This window comes from Camelus ferus, chromosome 3 (genome assembly GCF_009834535.1).
Source record: "Camelus ferus isolate YT-003-E chromosome 3, BCGSAC_Cfer_1.0, whole genome shotgun sequence".
NCBI lineage: Eukaryota > Metazoa > Chordata > Mammalia > Artiodactyla > Camelidae > Camelus > Camelus ferus.
Genome location: NC_045698.1, coordinates 52,685,168 through 52,709,983, shown reverse-complemented (window position 1 = coordinate 52,709,983; position 24,816 = coordinate 52,685,168). Strand labels below are relative to the sequence as shown.

The 24,816-nt window shown below is 35.8% G+C and overlaps 1 protein-coding gene across 1 annotated transcript in view; it reads right to left on the bottom strand.

Annotated features, from left to right (window-relative positions):
• JMY (junction mediating and regulatory protein, p53 cofactor) overlaps positions 1-24,816 on the bottom strand; it is a 62,026-nt gene that overhangs the window by 7,309 nt on the left and 29,901 nt on the right. The window contains 8 exon segments of the mRNA XM_032474961.1: positions 2,192-2,502; positions 3,570-4,155; positions 5,383-5,478; positions 11,309-11,395; positions 13,312-13,499; positions 14,021-14,186; positions 16,535-16,704; positions 19,943-20,093. Coding sequence (XP_032330852.1) covers positions 2,195-2,502; positions 3,570-4,155; positions 5,383-5,478; positions 11,309-11,395; positions 13,312-13,499; positions 14,021-14,186; positions 16,535-16,704; positions 19,943-20,093 — 1,752 coding nt within the window. The 3' untranslated portion in view covers positions 2,192-2,194.

Genomic DNA, 24,816 nt, shown 5'->3' with positions numbered 1-24,816 from the left:
TCCCAGTCAGGCACAACTGAGTCTCTAGACAAACTCACATGGTGAGTAGACACACTGATGTGCAGCCATATATGTGTGTGTGTATATATATTTATATATATATATTCATATTCCTCTACAAAGCATAGGGTACAAATGTACAAGCACAAATGGTTTGAAATTATTTTGGGATCCAACAATTTGGAGGAACAGTAAGTGACTGATAATTAAGACCTCTAAAAGTAACAGTAAAATAGGATGCCAAGAGTCCAAGACTCGTAGCAGGACAGTGTTACTATCAAATATTGGTTAGAGTACATTAAAGGTGACAGAAAACCACTTATCAAGATTTTTCATCCTTTTGGCTAAGCAACTGATTGGTACAGGTGCTGGAGGGGAGGGACAGGGCTGGGAGTGTGGCAGTGGATCACTTTCCTGATGTGCCCCATGCCCAAAAGGAATGGGTAAAATTGTTTTCAGTAATATTTTGATATATCTAGAATAGTATCTTTCAACATTTAATCAACATTTTAAAAACGAATGACAGTTTTTGGGGTGTTTTGTAGTTAAGTCTTCAAAATCCACCATGTATGCCTACATATAGTTCAGTTAGTTCTACTCTGCCAAAATCTTTGGTCATGAAGACCATGAATCTGCATTTTTAATAAGCTGCCCCTTCCCATCCTGTAATTCTTAAGATCAGGCATGTTTAAGAATCACTATGCCAGTTTCCCTGATATTGGTGATGCTGAGCAGCTTTTCATGTTCCTGTTGGCCATCTGCATTTCCTCCTTTGGAAAAATGTCTGTTCAGTTCTCCTGCCCATATTTAAATGGGTTGTTTGTTTTTTTTGTTGTTGTTGCTTACTTTTTAATTGAAGTACAGTTGATGTAAAACGTTGTATTAGTTTCTGATGTACAGCATGGATGGATTTGGAGGGTATTATGTTAAGTGAAATAAGTCAGACAGAGAAAAACAAATTCCTTAAGATATTACTTACATGTGGAATCTAAAAAAAATACAGCAAACTAGTGAATATAACAGAAAAGAAACAGACTCACAGATGTAGAGAAGGAGCTAGTGGTTACCAGTGGGGAGAGGAAGGGGGGGAAAGGCAAGATGGAGGTGGAGATTAAGAGGTACAAACCATCAGGTATAAAATAAGCTACAAGGGCGTATTGTACAACGTGAGGAATATAGCCAGTATTTTATAACTATAAATGGAGTATAACCTTTAAAAATTGTGAATCACTATATTGTATACCTGTAACATAATACTGTACATCAACTATACTTCAACTTAAAAAACATATTGTAAAATAAATACATAAATAAAGTTAAAAAAATAAAAAAAGAATCACTATGCCAAGGATTAAATTTATTATTCCTTTATCTACTCCCACCAGGACTATGAGTCTTCCTGCTTTTTGTGAAGCCCACAGAAATATACTCCATCAAGCGAGCATGATGATTAACAGAATATATTTGCATAGTTTATATTTTGCACAAATTACATTTCAGTTATGGTCATTAGCAATCCTATATACTAGGATTGTTCTATCTTTACCAATTCTACATACAGAATAATTTGTGCCACATTACTACAGAATCAACTATTAAAGTGTATTGGGGACAACTCTCTACTACCCTGGGACAATGCCAGAAGTGTTATCAATACCAGAGAGATACTCAATAAAATATGTATACAATTTTATAAATTTATTCTGTTAGCTGCAATTTTATCTAGATAATGTTGAGTAACTATGATAAACCGTAAATGAATGATAAACCTCAATTTTAAAGGTTTAGAAAGCAAAATAATCAGACAATACAATCAATGACTTTTATAGAGTCCTTTGTGCGCAGCTAACAAAACAACAAAATTCAACATGCATAACAGAGTTTGCAATCAAAATACATTAGAAAAGGACTTCTCTGCTCTTTAAAGCCAGAATAACACTGCCACTTTACTAAATTAAGAATATCCTCTTTACTTTAATGAGCAGGATGTAAGAAACACAGCATTTACATAGGAATATCTTTGAAAAGTACTTTTTTGTTATGTTTCTAGAAACCACAGTAGTAAAACCTGTTTACAAATTAATGATCCACGCTGTATCTGAACCTCAGACTCGATGAAATATAACAAGATTCATCATTCAGTATAAAAGCTGTATTACTGAATGCTACTGAAGAAAGTAAGATCATTTACCTGTTAGTTCTCCCAGTCTGTGCAAGGCAAAGCTTCCTCTTCATCCTCTGATTCAGGGGATGCTTCTTTGATTCTTCTAAGAGCTTCATGGATGCTCCGTGTTAGTGGGTCTGTGTCGGGCAGCAGCGTGAAGGATTCTCTCAAGACTTCCTTCTGTACCTTCTTCAATTTTACTCCCTTCCTTATTTGTGCCAGGATATTATTACTATCATCTTCATCAGGAAAAGGAGGCAGAGTTCGCTGTTCAACCTTTTTCAGATGAAAACTACCACGCTTCAAGGAAGCTAGCACCTCATCCATGGGTGAGCTCACTTTAGAAAATGAAAGAGAACAATTACAGTTAGGGTTGCACTTAGAATCAAACTGCATAACCTCCAGATTTTAGGGCTGTGATAGCCCCAGATGCCAAAAACACCAACTACACAAGGGACGGTGAAGCGTGGACAGAATGTTTCCAAAACACAGAGGATCCTAATTATGCTTGTTCAAAAAAAAAAAATTCCAGACTCACATTCCGTGTCAGTATTACTGATAGTCCTATCATTTCCTGTGTGAGAAGTGAGCAGACTGGGGGCTGGGGAGTGATCTTTAATATTATGGGTGAGACTCCCAAAGGGTTTCCATAATGTAAAAAGTTCAATCTAAATTCAGACAGTGATTGTATAGTACATTTAATTAAAAAAAAAATCTGATTCATTATGGTGATTGTGCTTTTTTTCATTTAGTTGTGTTACATAATATTCTACTTGGGTTATGATAAGAAATATTTCACAGGATGGTCTCTCAGATTAAAATGTAATATGCAAATAAAATATTCTCTCCATGGAAGCTAAAGCTTGTTAAAAGGCCAGAATTATTCACTGTTCTTTTCAAAAATAGCTTTATTAAAGCATATCTGATGTGCAATTAATTGTATGTATTACTACTCCCTATTCTTCTTTGCTTCTTTATACAAAGAGTATGCCAAGGTCCTCTAAAACTATATTACATGGCTCTGCCACTGTTGTCCTAGTGTGACAGTCCTCCCCAGGTAGCTTCCCTTTGCTGATGTGAATACCTTTCTTGTTCTTCTGAAACTTAGAATCAGTTCAGCGCAGAAGGAGCCATCTAATATATGTTACCAAATAGACTCAGTCAGAAGATACATAATTTTAAAAACTAAGAGCACAAGAAGGTACACATTTCTGTGTCTTCACACATTTGAAAATGGGTTGGTTAAGAATTCTGCTGGGCTGAGACCCTGAAAACCTGTCTGCTATCAAATAAAGTCCAAAAACGAAATGTTTAAATCTTCGTAATATCCTAGGAAACAAACAGTCCTTTGATTATATGCCTCACTTAGTCAACAGATGAGCACAAAAATATCTTTTTAACTTACTTCTCCTCCTCTGCAAACCTTCAGCAGTCTTTTTGAGCTTCTTCCTGGCGCTGACCAGCTGGCTGCTGTCAAAGAGGTGTGCTGAGGGGGCGCTAGCTGACTTTGGGATCCTCTTCTCGGTCCCCTCCATTCTAAGCAGATCTTTCTCCAGTGTCTCTGGGGTGCTGTCCTTGCCAACAGGCAGAGGTGGTGGCGGTGGGGGAGGTGGAGGGGGAGGTGGAGGGGGAGGCGTTGGAGGGAGAGGCGGTGGGAGTGGATCTACTATAACACAACCAGGCCTAAGGTCAGTATTATTTAAAAGTGGAAGAGATACAGTGGGAGGCAGTTCAGAGGTAACACCACTGAGAGGTAATGATGTGGCTTCAAGTTGTGCTAATGACTTATCTTCAAGTTGTGTGAGGCTTTGGGCTTCTGGTGCCTGGGGTGACCGGAGTGTGCCTCGTCCTTCCTCCACCTCCTTGTTTTTCTCTCCTACCTGTAGAGAGTCGCACTGGCCTTCACAGGGCACAGGACTGGCTGCACTTCTTCTTCTTGCATGAGCCAGTCGCAGTCTGGTTGATTTAAGTATCACCTGACCAGGGTACCTCTAAAAAAATCAGAAGTTATTTTAACTGGTTAGATTATATTAAAACCATTTATTAACAAATGGCTGTTTATTTTCTCCCTCCAATATAACGTTATTTTAGAGCTTTTGTGATTTTTTAGGGAAAATATGCAGAAAACCAAACTGTAACACCTTTTAAAATAATTATGACCAAACTTTTTATTACCTGTTTATCATCAAATCCTTGTCCCCTTGTATCCAGTTAAAAGGTCAACTGTTCAGAATTACTACATGCTTTTCTGAAATATCTTTAGTCAACAAAATTACTAATTTAAATGGAAAAATAATACCAATGTAAAATATAAAATAGCATGTGATGTCAAATATATATGCTATTGGTATGCAGAAAGCTAACAAAAAACTATTCTTAATTTCTTACATGTATTTTCAAATGCTTACAGATAAAAATTAAAACATTACTGTTCTCTTTAAAAGGTTTACATGGCTTTTTTTTAAAGCTCTGAAAATAATATATGCATTTTATGATAGAATAGAAGGAATAAAATTTCTTGGAGTACTGATACACAGAACTCTCATTTTTTACTATGTAAAACCTAGCATTAAAGCATTGGTAGGCAATATTTTCTTAACACAAGGCTTATCCTTGTGTTAAGGACCCCATTCCCACTCAGTCCAACCCTTTTCACTTGATTAAAAGCGTCCTTAAAAAAAAAAACAAAAAAACCTTCCTTCACCTATAAGGTGATCCCTCAGAACACAGGGTGGAAGTAAGACTCCTGAATACACCAAGAACTAGAACTACCTGGTTTAAGCCCATTCCAAGAAAACGTTTAGCTGCTGCAATATCAATGTCCAGAGTCATGGATTAGCCTTGCAAGAGAACTGCTCAAGTTCTTCTCATGTGTGCTGATCCATCTTCTAATTCTGCCATTGCTCATTTCCACAAATTACCAAAGGCTGACGTATATGGAATTAATAACAAGTGGATGCGTGAAATGGATTCTCGGTTGTGAACTAACTCACAACTCAAGAGGAATCCAGGCTTCTCAGAGGTCCTGACCATTCCTCTTACTACGGAAAAGGTAAGCCAAGGTTCAATTTAAAAGGTCTACCATGACTATAATTATTTACCAAATAACAAAGGGAAAATCAAGTCTTTCTAATACAAAGAAATCTTACAATAGGAATGTGTATACAGTTCTGTTTAAACAGCAATGAAAAATAATAAATTGACCATACTTTTACTACCTGTTTAAAGGTTCGAAGTCTATCCAGTGTTCTCTGTCTTTCTTGGCTAACCCAGGCACTTTTTCTTTCTTCTTCATCATGCAATTTTTCTCTTTTCTGGTAAAAAATCAACAGTAATTCCATTATGATGTGTCCATAATTTTATCATTTATAGGAAAAAAGAAGAGAGTTCTCCCAATACACAAAACAATGCAGATAAAGAATGACGCATTAAGCAAAATGTTTTATGGCATGAAATGGTTTTTAACAGAAATGATATTGCTGTTTCACTTTTTGTATGTATTCCCAATTAAAGATGTTTACTCTGTAAAGTAACATAGTATCTTCTCTTAACTGAAAAATGTTTCATCTTTGGGGTTCTCACTTAAACAACTTCAGTATGCAATGCTTACAGCTGCTATATATTCTGCTAACTCAAATAGTTTACCTTAAAAATAAAAAACCACTTGGTCAGTAATTTAGATATTATATATAGGTTAAGCCTGGTGTTCTGCAGATAATACCTACTATTACTGAATCTGTTCTTCTTGTGATCAGTTTCATTTTTTCCTTCCCATTCTCCAATCCCAAACCTCTTTTATTCTGTATTTCCAGTCTGGATTAACAGTGCAACTACCCCTCCATGTTGGCAAAGTTAAACCTAAATTCCTTTCTAAAGGAAAGAAAGTAGAATTCTTGGCAGAAGGATAAAGAATGAAAATAGTGTTTTTGACAACCTCACTATTGAAGGACAGGTAACTGGTATGCAGTTACCAATTAGGGAATGCACCGAAGAGTGCCATGATGTCCAACCAGTTCCCTAGAGGGATGTAACTACCACACACAATACAGATCATTTCCACTTTTACCTCTTGGTGAGGTGCGCTGGATCCTTTGTGTGTAATCAGCCCCTTTGGACTGATGGTCAGGGTGGGGCAAGGGTGAGTAAAGATGAACTTTCTTCCATCTCTTTGCCTTCTGACAGGTCAAAAAGACGTTTCCCATTTAGAGAACTCTCACTGGGAGGGTCTTAAGAGTTCACAAAGACCATTAACAAATTAGTAGATACAAAGTAAGGCATCTCTCAGTAACAGTCCCAGAATGCTACATAATCGTAAAGGCTTCTGGATGGGAAATTAAAGAGAAGACATGGTCTCAGTTCTTCATTAAAAGCAGACATAAGGTCCCATGTAGGTTCTGTCCTTTAGAGAGGAAAGCCCAGAATGGCTCAAGGACACAGTGAGGCAAGAACTTACCCCAACTCCTCACCCCTAATCCTTATTCACTTCCATTCACGTAGCTGAGTCAGCAAAACAAAGGAAAACTACATCTGGTAACCACCTGGAGTTGGGAGTGAACTTGTGCCTTCCCACACTGGCATACTCAGGGACAAAGGGTATTTCTAAGGCTTGTAGTGTAGCCCAGGATCAGAGATGAAAAGATTTTTCTATACTTAAGAGTATGTTATTCAATGGATATAGTGCTTAGTACTTGAGAAAAAATCAGTTATCTAAGAGATGATTGGTGTTTTCAAACTGTGAATCTCTAACAAATACATAAAGAATTGAATGTGAAGTTCAGAAATAAAACTGATTAATCATACTGCTGGTCTGACAGCTGGTCTATCTAGAGTCAGATCTCACTATAATCTAAAGCAGGGGGATACTGTATCTCAGTGGCAGAGTATGTGCTTAGCATGCACAAGGTCCTGGTTCAATCCCAGTACCTCCATTAAAAGATAAATAAATAAACCTAATTACTCCCTCAACCCTAAACAAAACTAAAAATAGAAGATCCCAAATGGAAAGATAAGAAGAAAGTTTCAGACTCGAGGCATTAACTGATGAGCTTATATGGGCTCTTCATAAAACATACTGTGTTTAAGGGCACAGGGAGTAACAGACAGCCTGGGTGGAGTACCAAGTACCCCCCTTCCCCACCCTCACTCCCCTCTGCTAGCTGAGAGACTTTGGGAAAGTCATTTAATGCAGATAATTTACCCGTTGGTGGGTAGAGGGTACTAACTCGGTGGTGACACAAGGGGCTTTGAGGTTTCTGTTGACATTCTGTTTATCAGCCTGGGTACTGGTAGCATACATATGTTCATCTTGTGAAAGTTAAACAGTTATGAATTATATACTTTTCTGTGTATGTGTGTATAAATAGTTGTATAGTGCTTCAATAAAAGCAATAATAGAAGGTTTTCATAGCAGAATATTGTTTTAATAAAATGAGAACAGACAACAGGTAGAGCACATTACCAGAGCATGAAGGCAGTGAGTAGTTTTAAAGAAGCCACATCATGTGCAAGACCTTAAAAGTTCTCATCAGTCCATAAATGGCAGCTTAAAAGTACTCCATGTCTATTTTATGAATGCTGTTACATAAAATAACACCACATTCTTTTTAATGGGGGAAACTGACTTGCTTCCTGACCACCATTTCCTTATTGTACTCAATTTGTCTCTAAGCTTTAAAAAAAAATGATGAGCAAGTAATATTACATTTTCTTCATTCTGTAGAGTTTACTATCAAATATTAAACTAAACTTCCTGAGTTCCTGAATCCCAAGGATTTCCAAAAGAAATTTTGGAACAGTAAGGTTAAAAATCCAGGGATCAACATTTTAAATAATCTACAACCCAACAGATTGATAAAGGTGGTTTAAAACTAGATTTGAAAAACAAGCTTTGATCTAACTTTCATTTTCCGCTGGGTATGCATGTTAAAGAATAGATGATTAATGGATTGATTCTGCTACAATTAGGTATTCTATCCAAAGCTGGTATTAGATAAAATTATAAGACACTGATCTTTGAGATTCCCTGAAGTATCAATTTCCTCATTTTTATTCATCTTTGCCCCCCCCATAAAACTCTTGAGAAAGGATTTGACCCTTATTTGTTCTAAAAAGCTAATTAGTTACCCCATCCACAAAAGTATTGGCATTTCACCAGAATCCAAAATCTTCATGCAATAAGAACAAATTCTAAGTGTGGAATCTCAATAACAAGCTGATAGTACAGGTACTGATGGTGATAGTAGGAGACACTCTTATTCATCTAACTCTTAAGCTGGCCCCTAGTCTAATCTTCCTTACAAAGCAGTTCTGAGCCCTGAAGACAGTAATGAACAATAAAAGTACAATAATTTTGCTATTAATTTAAGATGAATCCTACAGTTTATGGGTAAACTAATACTATAATAATAATAATAATAATAATACAGACTAATTTAACTTAACGTGCCACTGAAGAAAGAAATATTTTAAACATGCAAATTGAGTAGCATTCTCATGTCAACATTTTTGGTGTTGACTAATCTAAGACATAAATGTCTAAAAAGACTACTATAATAATATACTGCAGGCATGATGAGATACAGCAATACTGGGAGTGGGAGATTTTAATGTGACTTTTTTTTTTTTTAAAGTGAACTAATGATCTCAGCAAATTATAACTAGAGGGGAACTTGCTCAACAGCAGCTAACATAACTTCATCACAAACTAGAAAATCTAGAAAAGACGAAGTCTCCTCTCACCACTCCTTTCCAACACTACACTGGAAGTCCTACTTAATGCAACAAGAACAGTAAATAAAAGGTATACTGATTGGGACAAAAGAACTAAACTGCTTTTATTTGCATAAGACATAATTGTCTATATAGAGAAAAATCATGGTTGACATATTACAAGTCAATTGCTTTCTAATATACAGCAAGGAACCACTGGAATTAGAAATTAAAAACCTTTTATATTACCACTACAATACTATTAACATTCCCACCCCTCAAAAAAGATCAACAGATTAAGAGCGTAAATCTAATAAAATGTGCACACAGTCTATATAAGGCATATAAAAGAAAATCAAAGAATCAAATAAATGAAGAGATATTCCTTGTTCAAGTACACAAAGACTCAGTATCATTAAGGTGTCAATTATTCCCAGCTTGACTTACAGATTCAATGCAGTCTTAATCAAAATACTAGTTGTTTATTTTGTAGTTACTGTTAAGCTGATTTCAAAGTTTACTTAAAGAGGTAGAAGACCGAGATCAATGGAACAGAAGAGAGAGCCTACACAAATATAATCAACTGGTCTTTAACAAAGGAGCAAAGGAAATTTAATGACAAAATGGCCATCTTTTCAGCAAATGGTGCTAGAGTAACTGGACACCTACATTTAAAGCAGAAGATCAGGTTAAAAAAAAAAAAGTTTAGCCTTACACCCTTCACAAAGATTAACTCAGAATGGATCACAGACCTAAACGTAAAATGCAAGAGTATAAAGCTCCAAGAATATAACACAAGAGAAAATCTAGATGACCTTGGATTTGGTGATGACTTTTAAAATACACCAAAGGTAGATGAAAGAAAGAACGGATAAGCTGGACATTAAAATGAAAAACTTTGTTCTGCAGATGAAAAGGTAAGCTACAGATTGGAAGAAAACATTTGTAATAGACATGTCTGAAAGGGGCTATTATCCAGAACATACAAAGATTTTTCAAAACAATTAAGTAAACCCATAACCCAATTAAAAAGGGAACAAAAGATCTAACCTAACTAAAGAAGAGGTACAGATGGTAGATAAGCATTGTGAGAACATGCCCAACAAAATACACCAATAGAGAACTGCAAACTAAAACAACTATGAGATACCAATATACACTTACTAGAATGGCTAAAATCCAAAACACTGACAACACTAAATGCTGGTGTGGATGTGGAGCAAAATCAGCTCACTGCTCGTGGGAATGCAAAATGGTGCAGCCACTTTGGAAGACAGCTGGGCAGTTTTCTACAAGTAAGCATACTCTTCCCGTAAGATCCAGCAATCATGTTCTTTGGTATATACCCAAAAGAGCTGAATACTTTATGTGTACACAAAAACTTCCACAAGTTATCAGCTTTATTCATAATTGTCAAAACCCAGAAGCAACGAAGATGTCCTTCACTAGGTGAATGGATAAATAAACTGTGGCACATCCAGAAAATTAATCACTGCTAAAAAGAAATAAGCTACCATGCCATGAATATACACGGAGGAAGTGCATATTACAATTTAAATATGCCATTATGAAAAGGCAACATACTGTATGATTCCAATTAAACATTCTGGGAAATGGCAAACAAAAGATCAGTGGTTGCCAGGATTCTGTGGAGAGAGGGATGTGAATAGGTGGAGTGCAGGGGATTTTTAGGGCAGTGAAAATATTCTGTATAGTACTATAATGGTGGATTCGTGTCATTATATATTTGGCAAAACCAGAAGAATGTACAGCACTAAGGATAAACTATGGCCTCTGGGTGATAATGACGTGTCAATGTTGGCTCAGACTGTACTGTAACAAATGTACCACTCCTGTGCAGGTTTCACTGGTGGGGAGAGCTGTCCGTGTGTGGAGGTATATGGTTATTCCTTCTATTTCTACTCATTTTTGCCTTAAAAAACTGCTTTAAATAATGAAGTATATTATAAATCAATAAAAAATGTTAAAAAAATAAATAAATAAATAATGAAGTATATACACAGTTGGCCCTCTGTGTCTGAAGGTTCCAAATCACTGGAATGAAAATACTTGGGGGGAAAAACACAGAAGGTTCCAAAAAGCAAAAATTTGTTGAACTAGTCACATAATATAAGGTACCATAAGTAATTGAGAGATGCCTTAGAAAATATAGGAGGGTGTGTGTAGGTTATACCCAAGTACTATGCCATTTTATACTAGGGGCTGGAGCACTCACAGATTTTGGTATTTGGTGGGGGAGAGTGGGGACAGGGTGTCCTGGAACCAGTTTCTCCCATGGATACTGAGGGATGGCTGTATAGTGACATAAGGCTAGTATCTATTTATAACATTTTTCTTATTCTCTATAGATGTCATTCACTTTGAAATATGTAAAAATCGAAGTTTTACTGTAAGTTTTCAAGAGTACAAACTTACTAGTTGTACTGTGTGGTGGGTCCTATATTCATCTTCACTCTGAAGGCGCTGTTGGAATTTTTCATTGTGTTTTGCGATACAAATTTCCTATAAATACATGAAATGTATTTTAATTTAAGTGAAACGACTTATTTGATAAATTAAATTTTAATATTGACATATACCTACATAGCAAAATATCAAGTTAAGTCATCTCTGGTTTCTCATCTGGAATACTGAAGCTACATAAATCCAAAATAATTTATTAAACTCTTCTATTAAACTTAACATCTCCGGAATTCCTGACTTCTCCCTTTTTCAGAAGGGCATGGTAGAGTGGAAGAAGGGCATACCTAATTTCAAAAGTCTCTCTCAACTCTGAAGACTGTGATCAGAAGATTCTAAGTATTACTGTACTCTTTAAACTAGTATGAAGAAAAAAGGATACATAATTCCTGATTAAAAGCCTGTTTCTTGAGCACTCTGTGATGAATGTGATCTTGCCTGCACTGGTTTCAACAGTAGCATAAAATCTGAATATTCTGGTCAGAGACTTTGGAGCTAAAGGAGACCTTAAAGACTAGAAAGTATGATAATAGTATGTGACAGGTATGCTGATTCTGATCACATGAAAATAGTATTAAATAGGACTCAAGCTTCTACATCACATAAATCTAGGGTAGAATCCTATCTTTGATCCATACTAGCTGCTTTTCCTTGGGAGGTTCATTTAACTGCTGGAAACCTTAGTTCCCTTGGTTATAAAATGAGGATACAAGTCTACAATTCCTAATTTAGAGCAGAGTTTTAGAATTTTGAATCTTTTTATTTTAGCAAGGTGATATGTTGCATATGCCACCTATTACCCAGTAACTCCAGCAGGATCTGAAGTAGAGTAAGAAGTATTTTGAGTGAAATATAAGAATAGTCAAAGTAAGCAGGACAAAGAAATGAGTACTTATATATTCGTTCAGGTCTGAGTTTGCCACCAAATCAAGTATGAGAATGCTTTTTGGCTACTAGGAGTGTTAAAGAAGGTAATATACAAAAAGAAGGATGTTATTCTTCTTGAAAATTTAATTTAATAAAAGTTAACAAAGTATAGACCAAGTCTTCATGGCACAGCAAGAGACCATCTTTGTTCTTTCAAGAAGAAAGGTGGGGCATGATTCACTTATCATCAGAACTACCCCTGGGTATTAAATTCTGTTGCAGCTGCCAGATTAACCAGGGAGCCTGTGACCCCAGGCACGTAGGCATGTAGACAATAAGGAATGTACGATGTCACATAGAGAGTCTATTTTTATCTTTTTGTATCACATGGTTGATCTTCTCATTATCCTTCTTTTTGGAAAAGTTTCTAATGTCCTCTCTTTCCAGCCTTCTGTCACTCCTCTGTCCCTCTGCAGTTGTCACCTCAGTTGTTGGACCTGGGGGTCTGGGGACATGGAGAGGGGAGGGCAGAAGGGCAAAACCATTCAGAGACCCCTGACTGTGTGATATGATGAGCTGCAGCAGACCAGAGGCTTCCAGTGTAAATGGGCAGAATCTCTGGCAGTAAGTTCCCCTACTTCAAGATTTAGACTAATGTAAGAATGAAGAGTGAAAAACATGGATTAAATTGGTAAGTGTTTTTACATAAAAATTAAAATGTCCCTGAAGACTGAGGTCAGAACCAGTCTACTTAATTGTAGAGCATCCCTGGCCTCCTAAAGTAAGAAGGAGCCAGGAATTGCATTACATGGAGTCCTGCTGTCATGCCCAAGCAGAGTCAGCTTTGGGGTGGCTGGGGCAAACAGCACATCACCGCTGGCTATTCTAATGTGTTTAAGAGGGTAATTCTTAGATAACTACGTAATGTCAATATAATGGGCCAAGTATTGAGAAGAGGTAACTCTTACTTAGTTTTAAAAGATAAGTATTAGTGACAAACTGGGCTAGAATTATTAGATATGGGTCAAGGATTAAGTAATAAATAAAAGCAAGACGTAGCATTACGGTTATAAATTCAATAAATACATAACCTTTTTATTTCTGAGGTATGCTTTCTTGGCTGAAACCCGTCCACGTCTTGCCTCCAGCTGGCGTGCTTTCTGCTGAAGTTTCTGTAGCTCTTCTCTCTGTAAGTGCACAGATGATGCCATCTCCTCCTTCTCCAGCATGGCCTCCATGCTTTCATAAGTGTCATAGTATACCACTTCATCTCTCTTTTCTGTTACAAAACAGCAACAAGGGATAGTAGTAGGTAAAAGCATGGGCTTTAGAGCCAGAGAGACGAGGGTTCTGATCCACTCACTGACTCCGTAACCTCAGGCAAAGCCATTACATCTTGAGTTTCTTTGTAAAATAGTGATTATTGGGAAATACACCTCATAGGAGGAATGTGTCTGCAAAGGGCTTAGCAATGGCCAGCACACAGTTAAGTGCTCAGTGTAAGATGCCGTGACCCTTGCTCCCCAAATTCGAAATCTGAGAATACAAATTTTGGCTGAAGCAACAAAGTAAGTTACTTACCAAATAAGTATTTTACAAAGGTAATAACATATTTGCACTCTACTTCTACTAAACCATTTGTTTGACTTTACATTAAGACATTTTTTTCAGTTTCAGCAGAAAAAATATAGCTGGAGTCCATGTATACTTTCCCTAGGTGTGCAAACAAATGCATGGTGAAATTCCATCATTCATTCAAATACATTTTTGTGGATTTAAGTGGTTAGATGTACATCATACCCGATACAAGTCTTTTGATGCTTTCCAGCTGTGCTGTCAATAGTAACTCTTCACACTTTAAGATTTCAAACTGCACTTCATACAACTGAAGTTGTAGATCATAATAATCGGCTTCTAACTGATCCAATCTAGCTATGGCTTCTGTACCACCCTGCAAACTCTGCATCTGCATTGAAAATAAAAATAAGAACATATCTAGTTGGAGAGATACCAACACCACCAGACAACCTGGGATCAGATGATTTAAGAACCTACTAAATTTGTGTACAAAGCTGTATATGTGTATATTTTTCTCTGAGTACAGCGTTCCTAGCTGTAGGGGTGAGAATGACTATAATCAAGACTCAGTTAAAAAGGAGATAGATGAAAAGGAACAGTACTTACTCCTAAGTCGAATAAAATTTTACTTGCCTGGGTGGTATTTAATATTTCAGCATTAGTTTAAAAATTGTTTGAAGTTAAGCATTATACCCATGGTCACTGTCACATCACGAAGAAGTTTTTTGTTTTTAAAATAACCTAAGGAGATGCAACATATCAACATTTTTTAAAAGAACATAAGTCTTCTCATAATTTAAACCACAGGGTAGTGCTGTATTATAAAGTACTCACTGGCAAAATATTTGTTTGGGATGGGCTTAATAAATCACATTTGGTCTGTTTCTTATGAGTCATGTGGTCACCTTAAATTAATGCTAATTAAAATAGGGCAGTCATCAACAGAGAATTATATATATATCACAATATGTATATTATATCACTCAACAAGCATAAACCTGGCAAAAATGACTAACTTATAATCTTACTAAATCCTTTGAAGAATTCAAACACAATTCAGAACACTAAAAAACAGACTATTAAGGTACTGGGATGACCCCAGGGAAAATGACCCCATACTCTCTGGCCCATTTCAGCCTCACCCTTCCTCTTCCAGCAGAGATCAATTCCAGCAAGGATGATGTTCTTGCAACAGCAAACAGTCAGAAATCTTACCCCTCAGAAGCTCTTTTAGATGCCCTATGCTGTCAGTACAATTCATCCTGGTTACAATAAAGCCAACCAATGTGACATTCTACCTCAGAAGAAATAAAATGCTGGCATTTTAAGTTTTAAAGTTCTAGAACTTAAGAAAATTCTGGACAGCTAGTCACACAAAGGAGAAAGCTAGGAACATAAAGGAGATGGAACTGAAATCTGTGAAGAGAGTCTAAATGAAGTGTGGAAAATTCCAGAACAAGTTCCAGTTTTACCTTTAACAACAGCAGCAAATAAGAAAATGTAAGAGAAAAAGAAGTTCATAATTTAAAATTCATTAACAGAAAGATCTTTCTAGATCATAGCCATGATATATTATAAGTTACCTCATATACTAGTTAAACATGCATACATACATAGAGCAAAGTATTTTACATAAAGCTGTATTAATAAAAGCAATGATGATGTTTTATTCTTCTCTAGAGACTAAAATGTACAACATTCACAAATATAAATTCAATGTTATTAAAAGCCAATATGGTCAATCCAGAAAACGGGAGCAAATATTTGCATATCGTATATCTGACAAAAGACATACCTGGAATATGCAATTCTTTCAACTCAGTAATTTTAAAAATCCAATTTCAAAACAAGTAAAAGATATGAATAGACATTTCTCTAAAGACACATAAGGGGCCAATAAGCACACAAAAAGATAACATCAATGTCATCAGAGAAATGCAAATCAAAATCACAATGAGATACCACTTCACACCCACCAGATTGGTTATAACAATTAAAAAAAAACAGTATTAGTGATAATATAAGAAAGATGTGGAGAATTCTATCGAGTGCACACTGCTAGTGGGAATGTAAATGGTACAGCTGCTTGGGAAAACATTCTGGCAGTTACTCAACAGTTTAAATAGCATTTCACGCCTAGGTTTACACCAATATAAATGAAAACCTTAAATAGAAATATTCATAGAAGCTTTATTCATAAAGCTCCCAAAGTAGAAAGAACCCAACTGTTCATCAACTGATAGATGCATAAAGTGTGTTGTAACTATACAGTAGTATATCATTTGGCAAAAAAAGTAAATTAAGAATGATACATGTGACAGCATGGTTGAACCCTGAAAACATTATGCTACAGGAAAGAAAAGCAGTCAAAAAAGTCACATCTTCTGATTCCATTTATATGAAATGTCCAGAATAACTAATCTATAGAAATAAAAAACGGATTGGTGGGTGCCTAGGTGTGGGGAGATAGGAAATGAATGCTCCTTTTTTACAGTACATTGTTGCTGACTACAGTCACACAGGGATGCTGTGAAAAAGTCACACACGTCTAACTCTTCTATCACAGGCCCTGTTGTGAAAGTTACCATCTCGTGGAGATAGTGTGCAAAGTTAACCCTGGACTGAAGAGCCAGAAAAATATCAATCTTGTATCCATCCCCTCCCCACCCAAAATAGTCAAATAGCACATCTTAATTTAAAAAAAATTTAAATATACTTTCTCATGGTTTTTGTTACCTCTTCTTTTAGTGCATGTTTCCTCTGTTCCAAACATATCTCTTTAGCCCTCATCATCTGCAGAGTCTCCTTAGAAACTGCATACTGGAGTTTTTCCATGCGTTCAGCGGCTGCTGCCCATGACGCTTTACCAAATTTCTTTTGATCTGCTCGCATTCGGTCATACACAGCTATTGATAATTTTTAAAGAGACACTGAAGCATTAAGACATGAAACAACTTGAAAATAAAGAATCAGAAAGTCTTAGATTCCACTGATCACACACTCAAAGATAAACACACAAATCCTACCACCATGATAAATTACCTGTAACAGTTCTAAAAATTCAACAGTATCTTAGATTCTAATGCCTTAAATAAGAATTTTAAGTAATCATCCTCAGAAATAACTTTTGGGGGGGTTAATTTTAAAACTTAAAAAAAATACTCTTCACATTGTTGAGTGATATTAAGGTTTCTATAAAACTTTATTTTATGAAGGTTTATATTTTTCCTAGGTATGTAAGTTAAAATCAGAACCATAACTATTCAAGGTTTTAAAAAAACTATTTAAATCTATGTACTTCTGAGTTCGTCAAGAAGTCTGTAACGATGTGATGTAGGACAAAATAAATCCTAAACATTATTAGCACAGAGCTTACACTGCAAAGGTTAGTGTTGAAGGACAACCAAGTCCCAGAGAAGACACCCAACTTCTCCTCGCCACCACGGTGCGGGGGGGGGGGGGGGTGGGGGGGGACACTTTTTAGTATGCCACAAATAATAAGCTTTGTTCAAGAAACATTTTGACAATCAAACAGCTAATATCTTACAGTTAAAGAAGCTTATCACTGATAGTAGTATGGTACTGGCTCATCTTGTGTCCTTAAACAATTAACCCAACTATCCATATGCCCAACCACTTTAAAAGGTCAGGGACACACTTTAACTACCATAAAGAGGCAGGAAATCTGATTACATAGTACTTGATGTAGTCTTTAAGTCAGTGTACATTCTCTAGTAGTTTCTTGTATATGTTCAGAGGTTAAGTGATTGGTATTTTGGTACTGCTACTACAGCATTACCCTCTTTTCAAGGAAGTATCTCAGTAACCTTTGCCTCAGAATTTTATGAAACCTTAGTTTTTTTTTTACAAGAATACAAGTACATACTTAAAAATTAAACTGTACAGAAAGGCTTACAGTGGAAAAGAACAGTTTTTCATGCTCAATTCTACCCCACCCTTAGTCTCAATGCCTTAATATAACCAACTTGCAACTCCCTCCATTCATGAACATTATTTATTGGTTTAGTCTTTTAGTTCCTATTATGACAAATGAGCAATCTGCTTACTCAGAATCTCCTCTCAATACAGTTCTTTTGGTTTCTCTGTTTTTCTATGGCCTTTAAACACTAACATATTTGAGCATCAATCTAATCCTTAATTTTAGGGTTTTTAACAAATAATATCTACTTATGTTGTTTGAATATCAAATAATTCTGCCATTTTAAATCTCTATCTTTAAAAAATATTTATGCAACCATAACATCAATACAGTTGTGCACGGAGGGGAGAAAAACAACAGCAAGGGGTTTGGAGTTAGACAGCTTTGACTTAAATTCCCACTTCTACCCATCAGCATGTAACTTAGGGCAGAAACTTAACTGTCTGTGGGCTCAATTCCCCTGAGTGATGAAATTAGGGAAATACAGTACCTACTCGGACTTTTGTGGGAATTAAATGAGAGAAATTCAAATGTTCCTCTCACTTCAATGGCAATATTAAACAAAGAGATGGTCTGTTTTGTTTCTTCTCTCTCATGCACACATCACCACAATCACTCATATTTATATGATGTTAAAGCACTTTTTCCATGTGTTATCTCTATCTGTCCAACAATCCTAAAGAATAAGCATGGTATTCACTATCAACACCTTCAACAGATATGTGAAACTGGGAGGAGTTTTGGTGATTTAAAACCAAGGTTACTCGTCTATAAAAGCAGGGTTAAACTAGTATTTCAACTTGCTTAAAGACCTAATCTGCTACTTCTGCCATTTTCACTTGTAATCACAGCATACATCAAATATTCTGCACAAATAGTCAGGAGCATTTCCTCTTGTTTCCCACTTAAGGACTATGTCTGTAGCACGGCTCTCTGTCCCAAGTTGTCGTCTACCACAACACTCAGTCAATACTTTGTCCTCCAACAACTGATAGAATGTATTCTTCCATCTAACTGCCACTCACTTCACCTGGAATTATTTTCCAACAGTTTAGGAATATGAAGGTAATGGGAACATTGTTTGTGAATACAGAATGCTTGGAATACCCCTAGAACAGTATTGCAATATTTCTAAAACAGATTCTTCTCTCCCTCTGCTGGCAAGAATAAATATTTTTGCTAATATGACTGTCAACATTATCAGGATAACAACCATGTAATAATACCCTATGGTGATATGGTGATCATTATATGTATAAAAACATATAAGGCAAAACAGTCCTGGTGTTTAAAGGAATCATGTTCTAATATATGTATACTTGTCAGAAATGACTCATTTAAGATGTTTTTAAAAGTTAAGCAGTAAAATTAGGCTACACCTGGCTTCATGTAAGGAAGGAAGTAAAAGAGGGGCCTGTTTTACTCGCCTTCTGAAAACTATATATAAGGAACTCTTATAGATCAATGGGGGAAAAATCACCCATCATCAGAAAAATAGGCAGAAGGTAATAACTGGGGAAAAAAGGAAGGATATACAAATATCAATTATTACACAAAAACAAAAAAGATAAACACTCAGTAATAACCAAAGGAATGCAAATTTTAAAAACATAGTACTGTATATATTTTTCTAAATGACAATGCCAAATGATGCTGAGGAATCAAGGAAGGTATTCTTACTCAGCACCGGCATTCTGAAGGAATAAACTGTTTTCAGTGACACTTAAGGAAAAGTAGATTTGCTGAAAGAATATCCAGAATAACTATTTTAATGCCAGGTAAATTTTAAGTATGTGTTTTCGTGAGTTCTGTGAGTCACTGTAGTGAATTTTCGAACCTAAAAGGACTGCAGGAATCCCCATATCTGCAGCCAGTTGGTTAGAAATACAAATGGCCTGAGGACACCCCAAATCTGCAAATAGTGTCTGAAGGAAAAGCAGTCATGTTGGGGACTGTGCTTTTAAGCTGTAAGGTCTGTAACTGTGAATGAGTACCGTCAGTATTGAATTATGCTACACATTACCATTATTTTTTTAAAGGTGAGGTACATGTTAACATATATGCCTAGAAAAGACTGAAAGGATATACCTTAACTTGTTAGCAGTGGTCTTTATATACTTTTCCATACAACTACTGCAAACAAAATACTTAAACCGCTCATTTTCGAAAATACCTAACGAGGATAATTTTACTGGGAAACTCACCCTTTTGAGCTTTAGCTGTTATTTCAAAATATTTGACAGTAAGATCCTGAATGGACAGTACAGCCATATGAGCTTTCCGCTGCCAATCAGCATCTTCTTTTCGTAGACTTTCAATTCTTCGGGGACCCAGGTAATCATTCTCCATAGAAATCTTTAGAGAGAAAAAAAAATTTAAAAGATCATTTCTTTCTTTTATTCATTCTTTAAACATTTACTGAATGTTTATATATCAGGCATTGTGCTTGGTACTAAAACAAAGAATACTTGTTTTCTCCCTACTCTGGAGAAGCTATTAATTTACAAAACAATTAAATTGACAAAAATGTTGAAGATATTTGACATAGAAATTTGTTCCCCCTTCCTCTTCCTCTGTCTTCTTCATCTTTCCCTCTTCCATTTATAAACAAAAGACATACAACAAAATATCACATAATAAAATCAAGACATTAATTTTGGGTGCTGAGATGAGAAATTTATTTCCTCCTTTATGATAATTAGATTTTCAGGTTAAGAATTATTTGTGTCAATAAAATATTTTTAATCACTGACATAAATAAGATAAAAATTAACAATATATAGAAATCAGTCTATCTGCCAACTGAAGGACTCTGGATAAAAGTAACAGAGAAAAACTGGCTATGTATCATAAGAGTCACAAAGAATGTTAATTTTGGTATGCAGCACAGTGATTCATTTATACATATATTTGTATTCTTTTTCATATTCTTTTTCATTGTATGCCATTACAAGATATTGAATATAGTTCCCTGTGCTATACAGTAGGACCTTGTTGTTTATCTGTTTTATATATAGTACTTAGTATCTACAAATCCCAAACTCCCAATTTATCCTTCCCCACCCCGTTTCCCCTGGTAATCATAAGTTTGTTTTGTGTATCTTACACAGGTATGTTAAAATGGAAGGTATAATCCAGGAAAAGCAGCAACAGACCCTTTGTAGACCCCATCTTGCTTTACTACATACTGAGAAAAAGACTTAAAAATTAAACAAGAAGTTAATAACATCACATTAGGATGATGGGGAAAAACCATTATGGAGAAAAATGTTAATCCACTCCTCATACACTTTTAAAACAACTGACCAAGCTACAGTAATCAAAACCGTGTGATATTGGCACAAAAACAGACACACAGATGAATAGAACACAAAAGAGAACCCAGAAATAAACCCACAGACCTATGGTCAACTAATCCTTGACAAAGGAGGCAAGACTATACAACGGAGAAAAGACACTCTCTTCAGCAAGAGGTGTTGGGAAAACTGGACAGCAACATGTAAATCAATAAAGTTAGAACACTCCCTCACTCCACTCACAAAAATAAACTCAAATGACAAGACAATATAAATCTAGAAGAAAACACAAGCAAAACATTCTCTGACATAAATCTTAGCAATGTTCTCCTAGGGCAGTCTACCCCAGCAATAAAAATAAAAGCAAAAATAAATAGGATCTAATTAAACTTACAAGCTTTTGCACAGCAAAGGAAACCATAAACAAAACACAAAGCCCACCTATGGAATGAGAGAAAATATTTGCAAATGATATGACTGACAAAGGCTTAATTTCCAGAATATATAAATAGCTCATACAATTTAATAACAAAAAAATAAACTCAATCCAAAAATGGGCAGAAGACCTCAACAAGAAATTCTCCAATGAAGACATACAAATGACCAACGGGCACGTGAAAAAATGCTTAATATTGCTAATTATCAGAGAAATGCAAATCAAAACTACAATGAGGTATCACCTCACACCAATCAGAATGGTCACCATTAAAAAGTCCACAAATGATAAATGCTGGAGAGGCTGTGGAGAAAAGGGAACCCTCCTACTCTGCTGGTGGGAATGTATTTTGGTGTAGCCATTATGGAAAACAGTATGGAGATTCCTCAAAAGACTAAAAATAGACTTACCCTATGATCTAGCAATCCCACTCCTGGGCATGTATCTGGAGGGAACTCTAATTCGAAAAGATACCCAATATTCACAGCAGCACTATTTACAATAGCCAAGACATGGAAACAACCTAAATGTACACTGACAAGATGACTGGATAAAGAAGTAGTGTTATGTTTACCCAATGGAAACTACTCAGCCATAAATAAAGAACAAAATAATGCCATTTGCAGCAACATGGATGGACCTGGAGATCATCATTCTAAGTGAAATAAGCCAGGGAGAGAAAGAAAAATATCATGATTATCACTCATACGTGGAATCTAAAAAAAAAAAAAAAAAGGAAAAAAAAAGAAAAAAGAAGACACTAATGAACTCATCTACGAATGAAACACACAGTAAACAATCCTACGGTTACCAGGGAAAGGGCGTAGGAAGGGATAAATTTGGGAGTCTGAGATTTGCAAATGTTAACCACTATATATAAAAATAGATAAAAAATAAATTTCTTCTGTATAGCACAAGGAACTATATTCAATATCTTATAATAACCTTTAATGAAAAAGAATATGGAAACAAACATATGTATATATATGCATGACTGGGACATTATGCTGTAAACCAGAAACTGACACACTGCAACTGACTATACTTCAATCAAAACACAAAACAAAACAAAACAAAACAAAACAAAACAACCAAAAAAACACTAGGGGAGGGTGTAGCTTAGTGGTGGAGCACCTGCTTAGCATGCACAACGCCGTGGGTTCAATCCCCAGTCCCTCCATTAAGTAATAAACAAACAAACCGAATTATCTCCCTCCTAAAAAAAAAATTTAAAAAAACCAACTGATCAAGTTAGTTATCACACTCAATAAATAGAATTAAGCAACAAATGAAGCAACACTATACTTCTCCTTAAGCAAATGAAGAGTCTTCAAATGGAGGAAAAAACATACGAGCATTTAGCATAGTGCTCAGCACACAGGGAGCAATTTATCAGCAATATTAAGGGAGATAATGGTGAAGCAGGAGAAGTCAAGAATGATTCCAGGGTTACTGGGAAAAAAATATGTGCATGGAATTGTCAAGGATTTCATTCTGCCTATGTTAAGTTTGACTTTGCAAGGCATGTCCAGAGATACAAGCTTGGGTATCTTTGACACACAGAAGACAATTAAAATAACAAGAGTGGATGAGTTCATGTAAGGAATCAGAATCCTAAGTAGCAAGATTCAATGGACAAGAAATCAACCCTATCAAACACTGCTTAGGTCAAGTAGATATACAACCAGCACCCATGGACCTACCAGCATGAAGATTACTGAACTTGGCAAAAACAGTTCTGGAGTATAGGCAAACTCCTTTTGTTTATTAATCCCCATCGTATCTTCAGATCTCAGCTCAATTACTGGTTCATGGACGTCTTTCTTGACTCACCACTGTAAGCTCTTCAGTGTAACAAACACCATTCCTTCTTAGCACTTATCACAATCATACTTTATATTACCTTATGAACTTACAAACATTACCTGCTTCCCACTGTGAATGTTTTATGAGGGCAGAGAAGGCATAGGTGGTTTCTATCTTTGCTTGCTTTCTTTTCACTAGCACACTGCCTGGCATGAACTAGGTAATCTAAAATATTTCCTGAATGATTGAGTGAATAAAAAATTCATGTCCATACAGGTTTTTTAATGAGAGAAATGTAGACACATGTATAATTATTCTTTTGAGAAATTGAGTGAGTAGAGGGGAAAAGCATGGGGAAGAGGGTAGGCCCTGCTTTGTTTTAATGGGAGATCTGGAGCAGGTTTGAGAGGGAGAACTGTTTTTCCCCCTGTAAAGAAAAGCATCCAGATAGGAATAAATTGGTATAGGAGAGAGGAGGAGAAGACAGAAAACAGCTATTTTTAGATGGTCAGGATGACAAATCATTTAGAAAGACTCATTAAGCAAATATTAAAAACAAGACTAACCAGGGTTAGTGAGGTCACAATGAAACAGGCACACATAATATACTTCCGGGTGGAACTAAAAATTGATTAAAATTTCCTGGAACGTATTTTATGACACCATAATCTCTGAAGATATTTAACAAAATGACTTCAGAGAATAACAACCAAAGATGTTCACTGCAATGTTGTTTGAAATAAAGGTAAAAAGGGATCCCAGATAGCTAATAATAAAGTTGTATTTAATACTCCCATAAAATACAGTTCTAAGTAAAAATGCTTATGAAGAGTTTGTAAAATACATTATTATTGATGTCATCTTTTGGTGGTGAATTATGAGTGAGTTTTCTTCCCATTTGAAATATGTACTTTCCAAATCTTTTGTATTGTACATACACTGCTTTTATAATCATGAACAACAAAAAATGCTTTTATCTCTCCTTGGGTTCACAAGCCATACGAACTAGACAGGCTGAAGACACATTACCCTAAGTTTCCTGTTCCTAGTTAAGCAAACAATGAGCTCATGTTTTCATATGTGAGGCCCAGAAAGAGGCATAATTAAGAGACTTAACCTCTTTTTTCCAGTGTGGGGGAGGGACAGGATGTGGATGAATGATCAAAACCTAAATATCTTTATAGTTGGAAAAATTATTTGCACTCCATTTCTGGGGCTATAAAAATAGTGCCAAGCAAAGACAATTAAACACAAGGAACACTACCTGTGGAGGCTGGGGTGGGAGGTCTGGGCAGACTTTCTAAAAGGAAAAATGAGTAGATGAGTTCTTAAAGAACAAGCAGAATTGTGCCAGGTAATGAAGATGGTGAAGAATGTATGTATAAACAGAATTAAGGTATTTTAAGAAACATGAAAGACGTGGGGGTAAAGAATACATTTAGCTGACATACTTTATTGAGGCTCATGAACTGCAGAAAGCTTTGAAGGAAGGGTAGGATTTTGACAGTTATATGGGGAGTTTATGGGAAAAGAGCACCAC